This window comes from Hippocampus zosterae, chromosome 19, assembly GCF_025434085.1.
Source record: "Hippocampus zosterae strain Florida chromosome 19, ASM2543408v3, whole genome shotgun sequence".
NCBI classification, from domain to species: Eukaryota; Metazoa; Chordata; class Actinopteri; order Syngnathiformes; family Syngnathidae; genus Hippocampus; species Hippocampus zosterae.
In genome coordinates, this window is record NC_067469.1 from 6,657,784 (window position 1) to 6,680,313 (window position 22,530).

At 43.0% G+C, this 22,530-nt stretch overlaps 1 protein-coding gene across 8 annotated transcripts in view; it reads left to right on the forward strand.

The window, feature by feature from the left end:
• The window catches only part of stxbp5a (syntaxin binding protein 5a (tomosyn)), an 82,646-nt gene that overhangs the window by 13,606 nt on the left and 46,510 nt on the right, over nucleotides 1-22,530 (forward strand). For 7 of the 8 annotated variants that reach the window (XM_052052889.1, XM_052052885.1, XM_052052886.1 and 4 more), the window contains exons 4-9: nucleotides 8,572-8,653; nucleotides 10,327-10,427; nucleotides 13,308-13,442; nucleotides 17,758-17,821; nucleotides 18,730-18,813; nucleotides 22,273-22,396. In XM_052052889.1, coding sequence (XP_051908849.1) covers nucleotides 8,572-8,653; nucleotides 10,327-10,427; nucleotides 13,308-13,442; nucleotides 17,758-17,821; nucleotides 18,730-18,813; nucleotides 22,273-22,396 — 590 coding nt within the window. Of the gene's footprint in view, nucleotides 1-8,571; nucleotides 8,654-10,326; nucleotides 10,428-13,307; nucleotides 13,443-14,624; nucleotides 14,973-17,757; nucleotides 17,822-18,729; nucleotides 18,814-22,272; nucleotides 22,397-22,530 lie in introns of those variants that run through there. The other variant, XM_052052887.1, reaches the window with a different exon arrangement.

Sequence of the window (22,530 nt, forward strand, 5' to 3'; positions counted from 1 at the left end):
CAAATGTTTCATGCTAGCGGCTCACTCGCTGGGGCAAAGGACGCGCAAATTAAGACCAGAGTTTGACCAGCAATGAAAATACAGCGGTAACTTAATTAAGATGGATATCCAATCAGTATTCTCCATTTTGTTTCATGGAAAACTGTCTGACCGCCTGTCCGACCATCCATTCATATGATCTAGCGAGTTGGCCATCTCCCTAACTGGCTAGGTAGCCATCTAGCTAGCTGGTTAGCTAGCCATCAATCGAGAGGGACAGCGAGCCATTTAGCTAGCTAGCTAAAGCCAGTAGGAAAAGAGATAACTGAAAAATATGTGTTTGCAGGATTTCCAAATCCAGGTGGACTGTCATGTGGACTAGTTTATTCAGTCCTTGTCAAACTTGCTAAATGACACTGAAATTAGTTGTGATGTTTTTTGTGTAATCCTTCAAACAAAGGAATCAAACACCTGAAAGCAATTGAGATGAAAGTATAGCTAAAGACACGCAATATAACAATATAATAGATCAAGCAGATTGAAAATGCTAACAATGATTTCAACGCACAAGAGAGAGTGGAATAGCAGAAAACGTCTTCAGGCCAGGGTATTTATTTCCCAGTCTTCTGACTTCTGCAACGATGCACAGATGGGCACACGCCATCATTCCCGACCATAAACACATCACGTTTCACAGGTCGTAAGTCGGGCTAATGCAACTAATCAAAGTACAGCGACTTCGGTTTATGACAGGGTTCCGTGAGGTCGGAACGTGTCTTTGCCATCAGTCAACAACGGAAGGGTCTCCGCAACAGTTCCTGCTGTGTTTGTGACCAAGGCTGGATGCAGAACCTTTTCCTTAATCCAGGCGTCTACTGTCAGTCAAGTCTTCCATCTGATTGGCACCCAATAGGTACATGTCCTTGAAAGAGGATCACGGGCTCTTTTGCTGGTCGGCTCACTGACAATCTTTCTGTTGGTGGCCAAGCGTGGCTAAGCTGCAAAGATTTGTTTGATAGCAGCGCCAGAGGCTATGCGCGCACACACACACGGAATACACACTGTTGATGAAATATGATGAGGAATAGCTGTGTTATGGTTTGGTCCGGCAAATCCTTGTTGAACACATTTAAACTGATTAAAACGCACTTAAATCTCTTAAAAGATGTTCTTGAAAGGATTTTTTTTGTCACCTGTTTTCACTCTCGAGCTTGCATAGTTCTACAAATAAGACGCCAGGTGTGCTTGCTTCACTCCCAGTTCAATTTTGCTGTAAATCTGATCCATAAAATGAAACTACTCAACCAAACCATATTATTTTCTCTTTCAAAAGTCCGCTAGACTAATGCTAACATAAAATGTTCAAAAGCTTTTGACAGGTTTATGTAAATTAGCATCACTGTTCCAGTATTTCTTAACCTTCAAACAGCTGCTATGTTACCGCACAAGGGGGGAAAAAAAACAGAAAAGTATGGACTGGGCACTAGCGCTAACCTGCAATTTTGTGGGAGTTCACTGTCGTTCTGTTTTCTCATTGTCAAAGCAGTCGTTTTTTTGTTTTTTTGAACACAGCGAATTCATTTCATACCCCGTAGAGCGCTGCATGATCTCACGGTGCGAATATGTTAAAGGTTAATTTGGCACGATTATCTTTTCTCCATATCATCCCCACCCCCTCCCAACTGGTATTTTTGAGAGGCTAATACATAAAGGCATCTAAATGCATGCGTTGGCTCCCAGTGCCCGTTTTAATTATTCATCGACACAAGGGAATCCAGTGGCGGCAAACTTACTCCTTGACTTGACTCTTTTTCTCTCTCACTCTCATTTGCAGCCAAGTCATGAGCCTGTAAATTATGCTCACTTTTTTTTTTTTTTTTTTTTTTTTTTTCTTGTGTTGCTTCAAATATGCACCTGTTTTCCTGTATCTGATGAGACATGTAGGCAGTGAGCTTTATTTTCTTCTGTTGGAATCATAAGGTGTCCAGCTAATTCGAATAACAGATGAGTATTTTGTTATTGTGGGTTGCGATATGGGATGTAACGGGCGGAGCGGGGCTTGTTTCAGTCTATTTGTTGGAATGTGTCCATGGATCCTTGAAAGAAAATAAATGAGGCCTTAATTATACAAAGAGATGACTAATTAATAATTCTTTGACATGTTTTTCATACCCGTCACACAATGCGCTACCTTGAGCTCCAAGTGTTTTTTTTGCTCGAAATTACGATTGGATTTAATATGCGATTAATTTTTCAAGGTCCTCTTCTAACTTTTTGAAGCGATAAGTCGATGTACTGTTTGGGGAAAATGAAGTAGTTTTTTATGGTAGAACTTTGCTCTTGGGTATTGTTTTTTTGTTGTGGTTTTTTTTGTTGTCCTATAATTTTTTTACCGGTGAAATTGTCTTGACACTTGACTTCTCATTGTTTTTCCCCCCTGCATTTACAACTGTTTGCAATTTGAAAATTACATTCTAGTGCATCACAATGTCATTTTAATTTTGATTCAAATTTGCAACTTGTAGGGCGGCCCGGTGGTCCAGTGGTTAGCGCGTCAACCTCACAGTGCAGACGTTGTTCATGGGTTCGATCCAGGCTCAGACTTTCCTGTGTGGAGTTTGCATGTTCTACCTGGGCCTGCGTGGGTTTTTCCCGGGTACGCCGGTTTCCTCCCACATTCCAAAAACATGCATGGCAGGCTGATTGAACACTCATAAGTTCTCCTGAGGTGTGAGTGTTAGCATGGATGTTTGTTCGTCTCTGTATGCCCTGCGATTGGCTGGCAACCGGTTCAGGGTGTCCCCGCCTACTGCCCACAGACGGCTGGGATTGGCTCCAGCACACCCGCGACCCTAGTGAGGATAAAGTGGATCGGAAAACGGATGGATGCATTTGAAACTTGTATACTAGACTGTGCTAAACTGTGACCAATTTGCGTTGTCCCCAATGTTTGTGAGTGGCCAATGGCGGTAAAATTTGACCTGCCATAAAACACGCCTCGCTCTTAAAAACTCAAGGTCTTGTGTGTTATGAAAACCTCGCCCTGAAAAGATTCATCCCCGCGCAAAGCTTTAATTTACACTATCCTGCTCTTCCGCCCTCTTCTCGTTCTGTTTCACCTCTCCTGTCACATTTTCATATGTTGTTATTTTGCTGCGGCCAACGGGCTGTTTTGCTGACTCAACGTCTTCGCTCAACGTTTTCCTTCATGGCACCACCTCCCCTTCCTTCAGTCAGTTAATTTCCCAAATATATTTTCATGATTTCGCTTTCTTCATTTTAGTCTCTGACTCAACCGCAATCCACGTGTCATCGTTTTCCAGCGCTTTGCTTTGAATTGGCGGCCGTTCTACTACTACTACTACTACTACTACTACTACTACTACTACTACAACAATAGGCTGAGCAGGGAGTCCTTCGGCGTGGTTATGGTATTTCAAATTGAATCGAAATTGCCCCCCCTACTGACACCACCGTGGGCCCCTACCCATCGAAGTAAAGCCGTGAGTCGAATGCAACCAAATGTTTTCCTGTTGATCTTCACAGGTCAGTGAGAGTGACTTATATGATTGTGTAACATTTGATGACTATTCATGAGAAAGAACCGCCAGTGATTCACATCATCGTTAAGAGCAACTGTGAGTCGTATTGCGGCAATCTCATTTATACGCGTTGTTTAATAATATATTAAAGCCACAAGCATCGATGACTCGCCCTTGCAAATCTTTGATATGGTCATCCCATTTCGCAGCTACGCTCAGTCCATATTAAATGGCGTAGCCCAAAAAAACCCCCAAACTAACAACAAAAAAAAACTTGGAAATTTAGGCCAAGTGCAACGATTAATCAATACTGAAATCGGTTGTCAATCACTGATATTAGTAATCCAATAAAAAAAACATCAACCAAGCAATTGTTTGCAATCAGAATAATTTCAAATTAGGGCAGAACTTAAATAATCAAAAACGACTCACGTTTGTTGATATGTGTAAGATGTATCTTTATCGCAGCCCCACATTGTACCAAAGACAAGAACGTTTATTCATCCGTTTTCCAAAATGAGAATAGAATCCGATGATCATCGGCCGCATGCCGCTTAAATTGTTTGTCTGCATGATGAATCAAACGCGTCTGGGGAAATTATTTACACGAGGCTCGCGACGAACAAATAAATCGGAATTTTGTCTGTGGCCTCATTTGCATGCGCCCCGCCGTCGTCGCTTGACAACAACCCCCGCGTCCTCTTCCACACGTGCGACGCCGATATTCATGAGGGCCGAGCAGACGCCGCTGCTCTTTTGGTGCGCCATTTATTGATGGCTTTGCAGAACAATCTGGCAGATCACAGAGGGGAACTGAGTCGCACAAACAGGTCTCGTGGCCCTTGAAGAACGTGTCAGTTCGGCCGACTCGCAGTGAGATTGTCCCTGTAGAGCATTGTGAGCTTGCCAGCTAGTATCCCGCCTGTCGTCATTCTTCCTGCTGTTGCTAAGCGACGGCTGCAGGCTTGGTTAAAGCTCAACTTACAGCATTTTCAACTTTCACTGACATCAGCGCTAAGTAGCGTATCCTCACTGACCAATACATCCATTAATGGCCGAACGTCAGTCCAAAAGTACTTCATAAGTACTCTAAATTGTCAACAATGGCAGAAAAAAATGTATCTGTAAACAAAATAGATTAGCTCTTTGTTTACTTATTGGAAGAACAGCAAAAATCAGGCTGTGAAAAGAGCTAGCTAGCGTTAGCTTGAGTTTTATGTAATCAAAGCAAAGTGTTCCCATACTTTTGCTAAGGTTGTGAAAAAAATACTAAATTAGCTAATACAACTGGCAAGTTTAACATCTGATTTGTGTACTTTTTCCAAATAAGGCAGTTTTATTTTTGTTTAATACCACAAAGGTCCCAGAAAGTTAGCTTCCTGCCAAAATCCCGTTTCTCCAAAACGGTACACCGGATTTGATCTTTGCCGAAATGTCTGTCACATTCTTTTTGTGCGCTAAGTAACGACAAATCGCCTCCTTTGTATTTTGTTTATCGCCTGCGTTCAACTGACGGGGTCTTCGGGAAACCGCCGGATGCTAATTTCACCATTGTAGCAACTCCATCCTGTGCAAAAAAATACTGGAATCTAAAACTATATACCTCGCGTTACACATTTTTCTAGCAGTTTGGCCTTCAAATGTTCGTAAATGTTCATTCTTCGAGCCTCTCGACGGCTTCCTCTGTCCAAACTTCCTGTCAATAAAAGTGAAGACTTTGGGGAAATCATCAACCTGGCAAGATTCTCAAAATAATCTTGCCGTGGCTGGCGATTTAAGCGACGAGATCAAAATACCAGATTGCATTTCAACATCAACCCTCTGTTGATGTCATTTGCCCAGAGAGGATTCAACAGAGAAAAAGCTACCTTGTAAGGATGAAGCTCAACGCCATCCTGCTTTTTGAGTGTGCTCTGCGGTGCTGTGTTGGGTTTTGAGGCTGCCCGGAGGAATGCGATGAGACTCCCTCAGCAGGCTCGTCAACATCTGCAGGGCATCTGTATGTGTTCGGTGAGGGGGGGGGGGGGGGGGTCAAGTTGGAGAAGGATGTCTGCTATTGTCTTCGAGTCCAGTCTGTGCCTCTGGGCTCAGCAGCCACCCCCATCCCCCATCCCCCAATGCCGGCAGGCTGATGCATGAGTGGTTCGCTTTGACGTCATTTCGGTGCCAACGTCATAGCAGCTTCCGGGCTTGCTCTTTCTCCCTCCCTTATTTCTTGGATTCTCTCGAGTCACTTGCTTCCCCCTGTTTCGCTCCCCTTTCGCTATCGCTTGTTTCCGGGGAATTGAAAAAAAAATGACGGTTCCGTTATCGATGCTTATTGGGGGCCGACCAATTAAGCTCTTTTAAAATCCGCCGTGATCGCCACAGTAACACAATTAACATAAGACAGAGATCATATCATTCAAAGCCTTCAACCCCAGTAAAAAAATAATAAATCGCTGCCTTGGCTACCCGCGATCTCGCCTGTCCACTCTTTAGAGGCAGCGAGGAGGCTTCCTGCAGCGACTGGGATAGAGAGAGATGAGAAACCGCGCCTGTCGGCAAGTGTGACACACGTAGCCGTTCGGTCCTTGTCCCGCGTGGATGCAACCAGAGGCACGGTCACACTTTTAAAAATTGCTTTGCGTAAAATCTTCCTCAGGTTTTATTTTTAGCCCGAAGCTGACACGCATTCTTTATTTGCCATTGTTTCACTTTGATATCCATCGGGACTGCTTTCTATTTTTAATGGCCTTTTTTTTCTATGCTATTTTTATTCCGAGCCGAACTCTTCGAGCATAAAATCATGTCATCTTCACATGGGTCAGAAAGTGTGTAAAATAAAAGATGAATCGTTCTGACTGACTGAACTGTGCGTTAAATTGCGATGGGACGCAACACCCCGAACCCAAAATAATAGAGTACAGTGAATTCTGGAATGCTTGTCAAACTCTGGGGAGTCATTACAATTTGTTGCAGCTCGCAGTGTGGGAGCTTTTATTAACTCATTCACTCCCAAAAACGTTTTAAAATGTCTTTTCAGACTAGAATTGACTCGTACTGAATGAGTTATATGAGCTAACGACGTTAAATATACCACAAAAGAAATATTATCCAGGGTTATGCCAGTTGAAAAACAAGTCAACACCTATGATTAGTGCAAAAAAAAAAATCTCTTTTATTGAAACAGTTTTATCCAGTTCGATGTGAATCATACAGATTGGAAACTTGGTTTCGAGAGAGTATGTCATCAGTTTGGTTTGCGGGCTCCGTTTTCGGACAGGAAAACGGTAGTTGCTTACACTGTACTTTAAAAAAAAATTTTTGTTGCAGTATGTTGTGGTCTTATCTCAGATCGGTTGTCTGCTTTGAAAAGGTCTCCGCTTAATCCAGTCGGGGAGCCTACCGATTGTCTTTGTGGCATGGAAACTCTGTCCTTGGTATCACTGATTAAACCAGAGCATGTGGCATTTGCCGAGTGATTTACAGTGCTCATTACATCTTGGAGGTTCGTCATTAGTCAGCAAAAAAAAAAAAGGCTTAATCTCTGAGATGAATTTCTGGAGACCAGAAGTGGTTGGGTTGATGAAAATAAAATGTCACTGCTCCCGTTTTGTACATTATTACCGTATTTTGGCTGTTTATTGCTTATTTGTGTGTTAAATCGATGTTATTGCAGACTTCAAACAACAAAGCGTGTGATGGAAAAGTGGTTAGAACTGCACGACTGTCCGTGTTTTATGTTATGTGTTGTGTTTATTATTTTACTTTATGTTCACTGTTTTGTAAAGCGCTTTGTTACAGCTGCCGCTGTTGTGAAAGCGCTATATAAATCAGCATGTATTGTATTGTATTGTACTGAATAAGTGACATGAGCGTCTGTCTATAGCCTGAAAGCAAAGTCTGGCTCTCCAGGAGAGCAAAACCTGATTAGACTTTTGGGTACTCTTTTGGCCCTTTTTAAAATGTTAATTAAAACAGCGACTCTTGTCCCTCTTTTTCTTTTTTTTTTTCGCTGAATGTTTTCAAACGACAAGCATGTCTCTACAAATTGTGTGACTTTCTTCCCCCTGCGCATTGATTGGGGGCACAAAGGAAAGTCGTTTTTATATGTACATCCATTCGAATGTAGTTAAAGCAACAAACGGTGCAGCGATAGATTCATACTTCTTATCAGGCGACACGTATGCATCATACTTGTCATTAGGTTTTGGTAAGTGTCTACAATTGTCTTGTTTGCAAGGGCCTTTGCGTCGCTTCTTGCTCAAAATCCGATAGATGAATTGTATGGCATCGTGCAGGTGTGCCTAAAAATATGTCCGGTGAGAGTGAAGAGAAGCGGCGTTGACGATGCTTGAAATATTAATAAGCGGCTGTAGCGATGGTCTATATAGTTAATGTAGCGCATTACGATCCATATGCGAGCCAATATTTTGATGCGTCGCTAAAGCACACACGCGCATGCCAACACACTTAGACCTACACATTATGATGAGCGGTGCTGTCATCCGCTGGGCATATCCCCGTATCTGCCCCCCGCCCCCTCCCATCCCCATCCCCTGTTCCCAGCTATGACAAATGGCCTCCCTTTACTGAATCCAGGGAGTGAATGAAGGAATATAATCAGCCAGCTCACCCGAGACTCCTTCGAAGAGCTTCTAATTATTCTCCGTGCACTCTTCTTTTTTTGCCGCTATGACTTTTCCCTCAGCTGCGTAGTTCAACTTCCACTGGTGATTGTGTTTATTTCATTACCTTAAACACCCCCAACCGTGAGGTCTGTATTGACTTTAGCAAGCATGTCGTACATTGTAGCATTTTAAGAAAGCGCTAGTAGTGAATATGCTCTTTTTGAATATGTCATGTCCATTTCTTTTTAAGCGACAGATCTTCGGTTCAGGGGCAACACGCCGCAGATGACCTTCAAATGCCGAGTCTCCTGTCCTAAGGCTGCCATTTCTTGCACGGACACGTTGCCTCAGTGGAAACTCAGCGCACATACACAAAAAAACCCCCAACACTTTTTCCTAATGCATTGCCACCATTTCCTTGACCGTAAATACTCCAGGTTCGGTCGTCCTGGCGTGGAGTGTTACTGCCAACATGAGAGTGGCGCAGCCGTCATCCAGCTTCAGTTTCTCATCAATGAGGTAGGAAACAAACTGCGTTATTACGCTATTATTTAAACACACATAATGTTGTTCGGCCTCTGGTTAGCGGACATGCTTTTAGCGGTACATTACTTAATCGCGGTGTATATGTTTCACATCCACACAAGATTGGTGAAAATCTGCAATATCGAGATGGCATTTGACCCACTTGCTTAAATGCTAGCATGTGATGGAAAACGCCATGCTAACGGCATTGCTCTCATGGCGTTTTAACTCTTCAAGCACAAATGGTGGAGCAAGACAAACAGACAGGCATATATTCTTTATGCTCAATGAAAAACATGATCACAGCAACTTAGTAGCAGTAGAAAAAGTCTATTCTCTGTGTCTGCATGACTGTATGGTATTATACTGCCTCCTGGTGGCCAAAGTGAGCTCAACGAAGGAACAGCACATGGAAATTAATTGCAGCATTGAATAATGATGCACAAACTGTTTTATGCTTTGTATTCCATTTAATTCTTTCCCATCTAGTATATTACAGAGTGGTAGTATTCATTTTTTAAAAGTTGTGTTTTTAATGTGTGAGGATTGAAAAAATTCCAATGGGGAAAGTGTAATGGGAACAACATTCCACTGCACTTAAATTTTTAATACCACATATGCTGAGATCTTACATTGATTGACTGTATCAATATTCTCGATAGGCTTTGAGTCTGGAATCTGTCATTGGCTAAATTCTACTATAAAATATACCTGTTGACAAAAGGAAGTGAAATTTCCATGAGTGGAAAAAGTTAATTTTATTTATGATAGTTTGAAAGCTATAAAAACAAGAAGCAGTATTTCATCAACCCTTCCTAAGTGTTATTAGACAGATTTATCACCAGAAATGTCTACAGCCGTCACCGTTCACTGTACATTTGAAAATGTTGAGAAGCAGTCTTGTCCAGAATGTAATATTTCGAGCCAAGACATCATTTAATCACACTTTTTTTCTGTTTCGGCGCTCCAGGCAACACAGAACCTTTTTTCGTGACAAACTGGAGCATATCACCAAAGCACTTGAAGCCTTCAATATCACCTGAATGCAAAACAGTCCACAGAGATGTCAGAACTCGTGCCCAAAAAATGTTCTTCATCTGCGATATGATTTCAACAAAGCTTGATTGCGATTGATTTTAATTAGTCATTATCCTGACTAATCTCTCATGTCATTCGTTTCTATCGAATTAATATATTCCTTTTAGACGTTTTCCTGTGTACTATATGTGACAAAAAAAATCCTGCTGTCAAGCTTATTTTAAAAGTCATCCCCAATTCGTACAATGTGATGCATTGAATGATGTTTTCATTTCAGCGCGATTGTTTAATGGCCTACCCCTTTGCCATGTGCACTAATTAGGCATGACAAAGATTTCGGCGCAACCGAGTGCAGCCCTTGTGAGCGTGATTAGTGTTTCAGTTCTTCTTCTTTCCCCTACTCACACACTGTGTGTGTGACTGTGACTCAGCAGCCCAATCGAACCCCCTCCGGGAGAAAGATTAAAATGATTTTTAGTGCCTCCTACACACCTACTTTTATATACATCACGGCTAACTGGGAGAGCGCTAGCTGACTCATGCTTGTGCGCAAGACGTTTTCTGACTTTGTGTGTGCATGTCATCACAATACAGATTGTTGATTTTTTTATTTGTATTTTTTTTGACAGGGGGCGCTGGTGAGCGCCCTGGCTGACGACACAGTGCACCTGTGGAACCTGAGGCAAAAGAGACCGGCTATCCTGCACTCACTCAAGTTCAGCAGAGAGAGGTGACAGAAGGGTAGACAAGTGAACATGACCCCCAGCCCCCGCCCCCTCACTCCCGGTTAAACTTCTAAGATCATCTGATATGGTTCACGTCGTCTGTAGTATGCATGCCAGGCTCCTTATTTTTCCATTACTCCTCAATTGTCTGCTAGCACAGACAATACAACGATAATGTGCTTACCCGTCCTAGTGTCCCATTTCGACCCTCTAAATGTTTAAAACGCGAGATGATGAATTAACATTTAAACAAATATAAAAGCATATATAATTATAATCTTCGGATGGGCAAGACAAGAAAGGACCTCAAGGAAGTCCGACAAACTGTCTCCTACAATCACCGACGTCGTGATCACCCATCGGAACCAATCGGATCACACGCTAGTATCTCTTCTTCTGAAAAGTCGCGGGACGGGTGATGTGTCAGAAGCAGTGATCTGACGCAGCGCTGACATGATGGACAGGTGGCCGCCGGCGACTTTTACGGGGCGGCTTGCGTCCGTACGGAGGCGCTTGACTGCCTCTGACATTTCGTAAACGTCGTCGCCGAGAGATGTCTTGCTTCGGGGGGGGGGGAGTCTGTAAAATTGAGGCATTCCCATTTTGAATATGACAGTTGTTAGCATTAAATCACGTTTTACAACAACAACGTACTCTAAAGCGAAAACCGTAAGTTCGTTTTTTTTTTTTTTTTTAAAACTGAGGTATCTATTAGCTTTAGCATCGAGCGTGAACACAGCCACTCTTTACTGCGGGTAAGTCCCCAGTTCCACGCTTGACCACACTGTGACATTGCATCCATACTTGCATATACCGCAGACAGAAGCTTCCCTTTGTCCGCCTAGTGATCCAAATTCGAGTCGGGACGGGCGAGCGCAGCGTTGCGGAAAGCCCTCCAGCGCGGGCATCCATTCATTTGGGATGACCGAAACGAGGCGAGAAGGGAAGGGAGGCGGAGCTGAGACAGACTGGGCCTCCGCCAGACAGCGGTGAGTCAGTCTGTGGGTTGCGCTGTCGGGGATGCGAGCGAGAGGAAAGGAAGAAATCCTGCCGAGTCACTGTGGCGTAGGACGCTCCAGTCAGCCCGTGGCCTGGCAGGAAGCCACTGCAGATGTCGACGTCGCCATGGACGCAGGCTGATATGATGGGCGATAATAAGGGACGGACATTAGGGTCAGCGCACACGGATAAAGCCGGCTTTTTCTCGTTTGGGAGGACTTTTTTTTTTTTTTTTACAAAACCTCTCACAGTGGAAGATCCCAAAACTTGCCTGATAGCTTCATGAAGACTTGGCCATAGCTGTGAACGTGCATTGAATCACTGTTTGTCTGTCGAGTGTCTATAATAAGTCTACACACCCCTGTTGAAATGCCAGGTTTTGTGAGGTTAAAAAAAAAAATGAGACAACGATAATCATTTCCACCTTATAAAGTGCCTCTGATGATGATGCGGCAATATTTTCAGTTGCGCTGTAATAAACGGGAACAATCCTAGCCGTATACTCTCGCACTGCTCAGGCCTTGATGTTTCCCCTTTAAACAAGCTCTCATGTCATTTTCACTCTTGCTCTCATTCTTGGGAGGTTATGCATGGGGTGTACACAATCTGTCATCTCATGAGATTCTTCTGAACTGAAACCCCTGCGAGGAGATTTGGGCTCAGCAGCATTTCCGGATTAAGGCGCTCCTCAGGGCTAGGGATTTGCCACATGAACTTCTGTGCTACTACTTTACCCTTAAGGTACCGATACCCAGACTGGCGCCGTGCCTGAAAATACGAAGGAAGTCTACCATGCCACAATCACTTCTTTTTTGTGGGTCTCCTCATGATAAAACATGCTTACGAAATTTCATGTTGCTAAGTGAAACTGCCTGACCTTGAAAAACTGAGTTTCAAGTGTAGACAATAATTACAAAAGGCCTTCGCACTGGGCCTGATTACAAAACACAATTGCCTTGTTGGCCTTTCAGTCCGTTCTAACTCACGGCAATTAAGGTCAAGCTTCCAAACTGCTGACACACTCGCTAACTTGGCATGCGTAGCACCGGCCCTCGGTGGATCATCCATCAAACAAACCTGAGCCGTTAGAAATGATGACAATTAACGCGCCAAGAGCCACCCCCCTCCACCCCCCTCTGTCTTTGTCACGTGACGTGATGGCACAGTTGTGTTTGCGGCAAGCGCTTGCCATCTCCCAGCGAGCCTGCAAGCTGCCAACTGACAGTTTTGTGTGTGTGTGCTTGTGGGTGTGTGTCTTGACCACTCCAAACAATGGATGGATTCACAGCACTGGCGTGAAAACAGGAAACCAGAGCATTCATGGATGCTCCCATCCCCATAAATCAAGAAAGAAAATGCTCATGTTCTCCGTTAGAAGGAAGGAACGACAGTCAAGTCATCTGATTTGTGATATTTTTCCGATCCACGTACAATGGGCATCAATTATTCAACCATTTAAAAACTTTAACACTACCATAGGCAAGGTAAATACTGCCTTTTTGCAAAGAATTTACAAATAAACATTCCCATGGGCTGGTTTTGTCTTTAAAATAGTCTGACTAGAGCCGGAGATACAAAAAGCATCAACCCTGAAATATTATGGGAGCCAGATGAGCAAGGTCGTACGTTATTATTCCTGGGACGGTCTGGAGGTGTAACGGGAAGATGGATGAAAGAGCAAAATGATGAAAAAGGGATGAGAAGATGAATGGATCACCACAGTTGATGAGGACAGAAGGGTTAGTAGCCTCTCATTACGCTCCCAGTCTGGGAGGAGACTCGAAACCAATGGCTGGCTCAAGAATCTTTGCGGTGTTCGGCGCGATTTATCAGCATTGTCCATCTTTTTGTCCCGTAACACTTTTTGTGTGTTTTTCCTTTGGCAGGATAACCTTCTGCCACCTGCCTTTCCAGAGTAAGTGGCTGTACATCGGCACCGAACGGGGAAACATCCACATCGTCAACGTGGAGTCGTTCATGCTCTCAGGCTACGTCATCATGTGGAACAAAGCCATTGAACTGTGAGTGTTAGCTATGCTATGCTATGCTAGCCTGTCTGGCCAGTTGTAGTCACACGTAATCCATACACATACAACCAGTAAACATTGGTCTTACCATTCACATACACATGCACTGCAAACCTCTATTTGCCCATTTACAAATACACTCTGTAAAATAACGGTCTGGCATTCGCATACACAGATAATGCCATTTGTCCATTCACATCAAAGATGGGCTAACAAATAGCATCCATGTGGCGGTGTCGGCATGCTTCAGGCAATGGATATTTGGCATTTAGTGCAGCAACACATGAATACACAAATGTAGAAATATTCCCAGGTATATATTCTTTATCCTCTGTAAAAAGCAACTAATTTGCAGGTTACTGCATCACTTCACTGCCGCCTCGGTGCCCAAGTTGTACACACCAGAAGGAGTCATCAATTAATCATGTTGCACCAACTGTATCGTTCTTAATATTGCATTTTATAAGGCTGTGATTGTGTTTTTTTATGAAGTAGATGTTCAATATTATCAGGTTCAATTTTCGTTTATTAAAAAAACGAAATAAATAAATACATCGCAAACTTTTTGGGGGAGGGCCGGTGTTTTAGCAGTGCAAAAACACCGGCACAGTATTCGGAGGAAGTACAGATCAATATGTGAACTTAATAGTAGACAAAGTCATATTGCCACCGTGGCAACACGTGGCCTATCGACTCATCTAAGTGCTACCAGGGATGCTGTGTATTCACTATTTTACATTTTTGATATGTTATTATGGTTGATATGGAATTTTAGATCAGCAAAAAAAACAACAAATATAAAGACTCTCACTGGTAGGTCGCCAAATGTTTCCTATAGCGCCTTCAATGAATCTGTCAGCTTGACAGGCTCCATTTTATTTCCCTGCTGTAGAGGCTTAAATTATTCACCGGAGCGTTTTGCTTCACAGATTCCCCCCTCCTGTGCGCGCGTGTCTGCGTTTGCGAGAGCGAGTGCGTGTGCACCGCGAGGGACTAGCAGAAGACGTTTGGAACAGGTGTCCGCCAAGATCACTGTACGCTATTCGCAGACGTCGGAGCTGCGGGGGAGACGAGACGAGGCGTGAGTTGAGCAGGGAAGCACAGGGGAGAGGGGTGGGGGGGGGGGGATGCTGGTGGGTGGTGGGGTTGTGGTTTTAGGAGAGGTAGGATATGTACGCAGGAGAGGGCGGATAGAGGAGGGTGAGGGCTTGCGGTGATAAGAGCTTTTGCCATTACGGGGGGAGTGGTCGAAGATAGATCCGAATAATGAGATAGAAAGGGGCGATAAGGGCTGCTGGACACGCAGTAACTTTGACTTCTCTCTGACAAATTGCTTTTTAACGGCAGGAATGGTGTTCAATATGCATGCGTCATTACGATTACATTAGAATGTACTCAGGGCTATAGCCGGGTCGACGCCTGTTGGAAGTCCACCGACAAAAGAAGATGAGTTTAAAAGTTGCATGACTCACCCAAAAAATTCCAGACATGGTACGAGCCTAGGATGGTGGCAGTGAATTCCTGGTGAGCAAATCTTGTCAAACTGCATGTGAAAAAAAAGGAATATTGAAAACAAACACATACATTTGCCTTTAAGTCTGCTAGCTCAATGCTAACACATAATGGAGAACATCATAGACAGGCTAATGAATAGCATCTTTGTGGCGGTGTAACAACACTTTAAGGAATGGTTATTTTAACAAAGCAATATAGACAGACAGACAGGGTGACAGTACTCACAGGGATATATTCTTTATCTTCTACAAGGCATTACTAATATTACTGTTGCGTATTGGGTCACTTTAAATAGCTGCGTGAAACTCATCTGTCTGGCTGTTTTATTAGTTAGAGCAGCACAAAGCCATCCAGAAGGGCTCTGGGTAGCATTGTTCAGCTTTGGCTTGAGGCAATGAGACTCTTGACTCTTGTGTACGCTCACATTGCTGCGGTCTTAAAGTGTTTGCCTGTGTGTGTTTGTGGACTTGATTCAAGATGATGGTCAGCGGGCACAGAAGTGGGCCAGGAGTGGCAAAAACATTCAGAGCGTAGCATGACACACATTGCACATGAGCGCCTTGGCTCGGGGCTCCAGCTCCTCTTTCCTTTTTCATTTTCGACCGCGCTCACACTCACCAACCTGAAGCGGGTGCAGATTAACGACATTGCTCTTGCTATTATGTTCTTTTCAATCACACAGACAGGTGATGTAATATTGCAGTGCCTGGCATTTTGTACACAAATTGCACACATCGGTCTGTACACATGTTTATTTGAATGCCCATTCACATCAATATTTTTTGTGCCCACAAATTAGCAATTTGTGTGCATCTACATTGTGGCTAACATTCAATGGACTTTTTTCCCTCCTTGTCATTTCTAGGGCTCTGTTGACTCCAGATATGGCAGTTGTATGTTAAAAAAGCACTTCTTCCGTTTTAGGAAGAGCCACACAGTGACGTGGTGAACATCTGCAGTAGCTGCCGGGCCGATGACATCAAAAGCCCCCAACGACGACAGCTTGTTTGCGACATGGTTGTTTCATGTGCAGTTTGTGGCCTCATGTCACCTCGTGTGTGATTTAATATTACATTAAGCTCATTTCTGGAGTTAATTCATTCGGCATTGTTATGGCATGAAAGACTGAGAAATGCAGTGTTTGGCTACTACGTCAAGCATTTCACACAATACAAAGTGCTTCACAGCTACATACGGTACAATAAAAAGAGGCACTCAATCCAGAATACATGAAAAATAATTATTTATTCAAACAAATCACTGTACCAAAAGGGATTTCATCTGTGAAACCGCGTGACGTTCAAACTAAGAACATCGAAACCCTTAGAACAAGAGAAAATAAACCACACGCCACAGGCCAACGAATTGCATTTGTAATTCACGAGAGGCTAATTGATTGTTATGGGTGTGTGTTTCACAAAGTGGGTGTTAAGAAGTGCGTTAATTGCTGGGCTGCGTGTGTATGTGTGTGTATGCAGCACGTGTGTGAGAAGGCGGCGAATTGAGACAAGATGAAGCAAAAAAAAGAGAAAGCTGCAGCCACAGCTTCAGTAATAATAAGCCTCCAATCATCCGGCACCATCAGCCTAAATATAGCTGCCGCTGAATTATGCTTGCTTCTCATAAACAACTGTGAACGCTTTCCACCTTGTGGTCTTTCATTTCAAAGATTCCAGTGCTCTTATTATAAATGCTGATGCTTGTGTCATGACGTGAAAGTCTAAAAAGTGACAAAAAACGGTGCTATAACTGTCACTTGATGGTATAAAAGAGCAGAAGTCACACGATTCTCACAATATCAAATTTTGAGTGCCATCTCTCACAACATCTGTTGCCATTACGACACAGCAGCTAGCTAGCTAGCTAGCTAGCCTACACCCCGAAAAAACATCTCGCCTTTGGATTGACCACTGGCGTGTCCACTTGAGAGCGCCTCATTGTCAGCTGTGAGTATGTCATGGTGAGAAAGGTAGAAGAACCAGGAGGGGCTATTGTGGAATAAAATCTTGACTTGACATCCAGCTTGTGAACTAGAGTTTTGATTTTGGTTATCCCTTTAGAACGCCTCATTGTGACAACCCAGTGGGATATATTTTAGCCGTGGAGGATTAAAGTAGATTTAAGAGGGTTTATTTTTACGGTTCAAATATGTAATTATGTGAACCCGCATCAATTTTTCAGATTGTATTCGGGTATTTCACTGACGGTTGAGTGGGGCATTCAACAGACACGCCTAGCGCGAGATTTAATTGTGGCGTATCAAAAGTACGATCACAAGAATACTCCCTCTAAAATGTTTTCTCAGCATCCGTTTTTCAAAACAAAGTTCATCCATTGACCTCATGAGTGTCAGATTCTTACGGCCGTAAATGACGATACTCTCTCTTTATCCTCTTGGACTGTTCATTTTCAAGGGGATCCTTGCCCAGGCCATGCGGTATTTGGCCAACGTGTTAGACATTTTGTAGTCACTGACCTTCTCTCGTGACCCTCATCCGTCATTGTGGCATCCGAAGGGGGGGGCTGCAGGGTGAAGTACAAACAGAGGAGTGTTTTTTTTTCTTTCTCTTATGTTCCAATGGTAACATCTTCACAGAAACATCCATCACAAGTTTGAACAGTCCGAGAGACTGATTGACAGCTCGGGCTTCACCAGCACATTTCCTCTGTGGATTTTCAGACGCACCCTCGCCTGCTTTGACCTCAGCCGCTCCAGTGTTAAGGGACCCGAGTCAATTTCCAGATGGAGACGTTTGTCGCTCACTACTTATTTCTCTCTTGTGTCTCCCCGAAGGTCGTCCAAGGCTCACCCTGGACCAGTCGTCCACATCAGTGACAACCCCATGGATGAGGGAAAGGTAAAGGACACTATTAAATCCCACTTAGCACCTCAGAGATTGAAATGGTAGCGATAATACATTTCAAATTGTTTTTTTTTTCTCCCCTTGAGAAATAATGGAAAGGCAAAATTTAGCATTCATTTAATCAAAAGCAGTCAAGATTTGAGATTCTGTATTTTCTTCACATCCACTGAAAGGTTGACTGCAGTTAATTGTTTGACATCATTCTTGAGGTAAAGTTGAGGCTTTTAAATGTTTAATCCCAGATGCTGATCTTGTGATGGATGATTCACCGATTTCATCAGCACGATTTGGAAGCGCGTCAATTAAATGAAAACGCATCCCATTATTCCACTCGAGAGCTTTGAATCAGCCGAGAGACTGCAGTTTAGACAAAACACTAATTGTGGCTTAGTCTTGAGAGTCATTTTTCTTCTGCGTCGCTTAGCTAGGTTCAGCTGACTAGCGATAGACATCATAATTGAGTGCGATGGACTTGATCAATTGTGCGGAATTGATTGGTGATGTCACAACACCATCCCGACTGTTAGGGCTTAACAGTTTAGAAAAATATAAATCACATTTTCTTTTTTGAAACGGAGAAAATGGACGTCCTTGGAAATTTGATTTGAGTTTTGTTGGACATTTTTGGTTCATCCTTTGTGAATGATATAATTAATGAATAGTAAATAATTAAAATTAAATTATTTCTGAGTAGGGACGACATATCCCTCTCGGTAACTCGTTTTCTTCATATAAAGATGATGTTGTTGTCCCTTGTGTAAGCGACATTCTTACCCAAGCCTATGTTACGTGGCACATGAATGTCAAATGCACCCCCCCCCCCCACTTTTCCCCCTTTAATATCTTCACCCTCTCCGTCTGTCATCTCCACCCGTCTCCTGGACTGCTGTTTCCTCTCTCAGCTGATAATTGGATTCGAGTCCGGGATCGTGGTCCTGTGGGATCTCAAATCAAAGAAGGCCGACTATCGCTACACTTATGATGAGGTAGGCAAACCTTGATTTCTCACCTTCCTTCCGGTATCTTTTAATGCTGGCTGGAATTGAAATTACCTATTCATGAACAAATAAGACGTGCGACGGTTTACCCTGACAGCAGCTCGCTTTCGGAAAATAAATAAGCGCCTCAATAACTGTAAAAGTGATGATTGTACCCAAAAAAAAAAGCCCCTTGTTTCGTCTCGGAAAGGTAGAAATTCTATTTAATAATTGATTTTCAGAATGAAGTCAAAGCAATTTTGGAACATTAATCTGCGAGCAACCCCATTTTCATTTCTGTTAAAGAAAAAAAAAATCAATTAATACGGAATACTTTAAGGTATACCAAGTAGTTTAAAGATTAGTTTTATTTGCCTAAAGATTACAATAATAAAAAATATCAGTCCCATAAACAACTCTTGCAACGCTAAACATTCTCATCTCAAATCAATTTTCCCCATTGAAGTGAACGGAAATTGTCATTAATCTGTTCCAGTTTCCTTTGTTTTTTTTTTAAATGTATTTTTTTTTCTTCTTACCTTTTTTAACCAAGGAAAGAAGCACTTCGCTATTGCACTTATATACGGTGTGCAACATGGCCACCAGATACAAACAAAGAAGACTTTGACAACTGCGTTTAGTGAATCGGTCAACTGGAGTAATATTGGTCTTTGTTTTCATGGAGGTGAAAGAAGCAAGCTAGCAGGAGGCAACGTTATGTGGTAGTTTAAAATGCACATCCTGTCCTTCTCTTTGTTTGATGTTTAGTTTGACAATAAAGTTCAACCGAAAATGGCGTTTAACAGATTGAAGGCTGTTTTGGGAAATTCTGTTGGCCATCTACCAACCAGCAGCTTGTGAAGGAAGCTGAGTTAAGTTGACTGGTGATGCTTAATGAGAAGGAGAACATACTGTATGCAATGTTAGCTTGTAGCACCTACCTAGCAGTTACTTTTTCCACCCTTCGGGGAAAAAAAAGTATGCATATTTCAGTGATGTGCCTGCGTCTAATTGAGGCATTTATTTATTGCCGGTAGTTAATATCAGAGCACACTGGTGTAGTTTTCTCCAGAGTGAGGCTCGCAGCTTGCATATCGATGTCATAACATGGTTTTGTAGGCCGAAACTTTCCAGTGCACTCAGCCTCTCCCGTCGTTGTTTCCCGGCGGGCGGCGCAGGAGCGGCTCTATAAATAAAAGAAAACACAATAAAACAGAGCCAGTGTCATGATGCCCCGTGGACTTGTGTCAGACCTTATTGGCTTGCTTGCAAAATTGTATTCCTACTCAGGCATTTGCAATATTTGTCGGTTATGTTGCTTCAGCCAAGTGCAAGCAAGGAAAGGAGAGCTTGCGTTTTCATTTATTTGGTAGGGTGGTTTGTGTGCAGGATTACCCCCAAAAATATTTTTCAGGCGGGAAAAGGAAATATCTGATTTGGGCCAAAGAGCACACTATTGTACTTTTAAAGTGTGACAGCTTTGGAAGGTTGATAAAATATCCCATCAAGTGATTCCAAGAGGCTCCTCAGAGGAGCTGGAACAAAGAATCCTAGTAAACACGAACCCGCACATGTTCATATGTCATATTAACGATGTGTTTAATTGTTGCACGGCAATTTTTTCATCAATGTAGTAGCACGCTCAGAGGACTTTCTATGACGTGAAATGGCCCCTGATAGGAAACAGCTTCCGCACTTCCTGCCGTTGAGGAATCGAAATTATTGATTGAGAGACATCTCGATTTCTACGAGGAGGGAGCGATCATCATCATGGCAGGAATATTAGCAGAATCATATTCTGCTAATAGTGGAAACAGCAGCCGACATCTCAGATGAGCCATCAGCTATGAATAGTTTAAGTGTGTCTGGATCGTCAGAATCGTGTTTTCAGGGGAAAAGAGAATCCCTTCAAACCAAGTCTTCAAAGCAAACACCGGGTCGAGTGGAAAGCTTCTATTTTATGTTGTTGGTAATTACGCGCAGCTCTAGTCCGCAGCTTTGTCCACAACGGTAACAGAGGAAAGGTCATTGAGCAATCAAAGCCGCGATGCATTGCCGCAGCGATGCGCCGCCGCGATACGCCATTGACCTCGGCGTCCTTGCGTGGGCAACAAATGGAAGTTTTCAAACAACGCATGCCATTGAGAGAAGCACGAGACATTCCGCGAGTGAGATGAGCTCAGAGGCGAGGAAAACTGCGAAAGGACTTGATTTGGTTTGGGATTTTTTTTTTTTCCTGCCCTGGAGTCCTTTCCCACTCTGGTCTGTGGAGAGATGTCACGACAGGGGTTTAGAGAGCAGAGATAAGCTCTTTTGGGGTGGTTTCAATATGACCACGGGAGCAGTGTGAAGATATGAGCTTATCTGAGAAGGGAGGGCGATGGCAACTGGAAATGAGGTAAATCCACTCCTTTTTTTCCAATATGGTGGCGAGAAAGACCAGCAGGCCCGATTTAGCATAATCTCATTGGCTTCAACACGTTGCTACATCCATTTTCACTGTGATTGTTTATTTTCTTTCTTTTTTTTTTGTGGGGGTCAGTAACATACTCTGGGACTAATCCGTGATCGTTTAGGGAAAATGGACCGCCCGATCCACCAGTGAGAAATTATTCTCTGTCTCTTCCAGTCAGTCTCTCTGAATCTTTGTTGCAACCTGCTGATCACACTGTATGACACTCTTAAGCCGAAGTCCGCTCCTCGAGAGCCCCTATCTCAGCCCCGTTTTTGAATAAAATGGTAACAATACAAAGACAAAATGTTTGATTTTTATGAGGGGTAAATTTCTTTTACGATGAGAAAAATCTTGTGCGTTTACGACGATAAAATGATTCATGACAAACGAAGTGTTTCTACAAGGAATAACTCTCGTTCCATAATTTTAATTTTTTTTAATGACACTGGCATCATAGTTTATGCCAAGAATGTTTTGTTTGAGGATACTTTTGCTACATCAGGTCATGAAAAATAAATAGAGGAAAAAAGTGACTTTTACTCGAATTAAATACAGTACAATAATAATAATGGGACACGTCAAGATTGTGTTTACAATGATCGCTTGTAAAGAAGCAATGCATTTGGGATATTTCTAAAAGCGTTTTTCCTCTTTTTTTTTGTGTGCTTTGTTCTGTGATTCCCGTTGACCTCTGCGCTGATCTAATCCCAAAACGCGCGTTCCTACAGGAGTTCATTCATGCATTCATTCCAGACTCTTAAATGTCACCATCATAAAACCTTGATGAACTGCACAGACAATGTCGCAATTAACATTTTTAACGAACAGCCATACAAATCGAAATAGAAGCTAATCACTCTCTAATGAAACCGGAATCCAGTCAAACGGCTCACCAATTTTTTATTATTATTTTTTTCCCATGAAGAATTCCATACAATCATTTCTTTTTTTTCTTATCCTGTGTCATCGTGCTGAACTACTGACAGCCTCGGTTTCCACCTGTTGTTTCTTAGGCAATCCACTCAGTTGCCTGGCATCACGAGGGCAAGCAGTTCGTGTGCAGTCACTCAGACGGGACGCTGACCATATGGAACGTGAGAGGCCAGGGCAAGCCCATACAGACAATCACCCCCCACGGTAAGCACTCGCATGCTCATACCATCACCAAACTCCTTCTGACTCGTCTTCAGTCTCTTCTTCTGCTGAAACTTCTTCTTCTTCTGAATCTTCAGACTTTTTCATCCTGACGCATCCTAGCTCGCGCCCGCTTT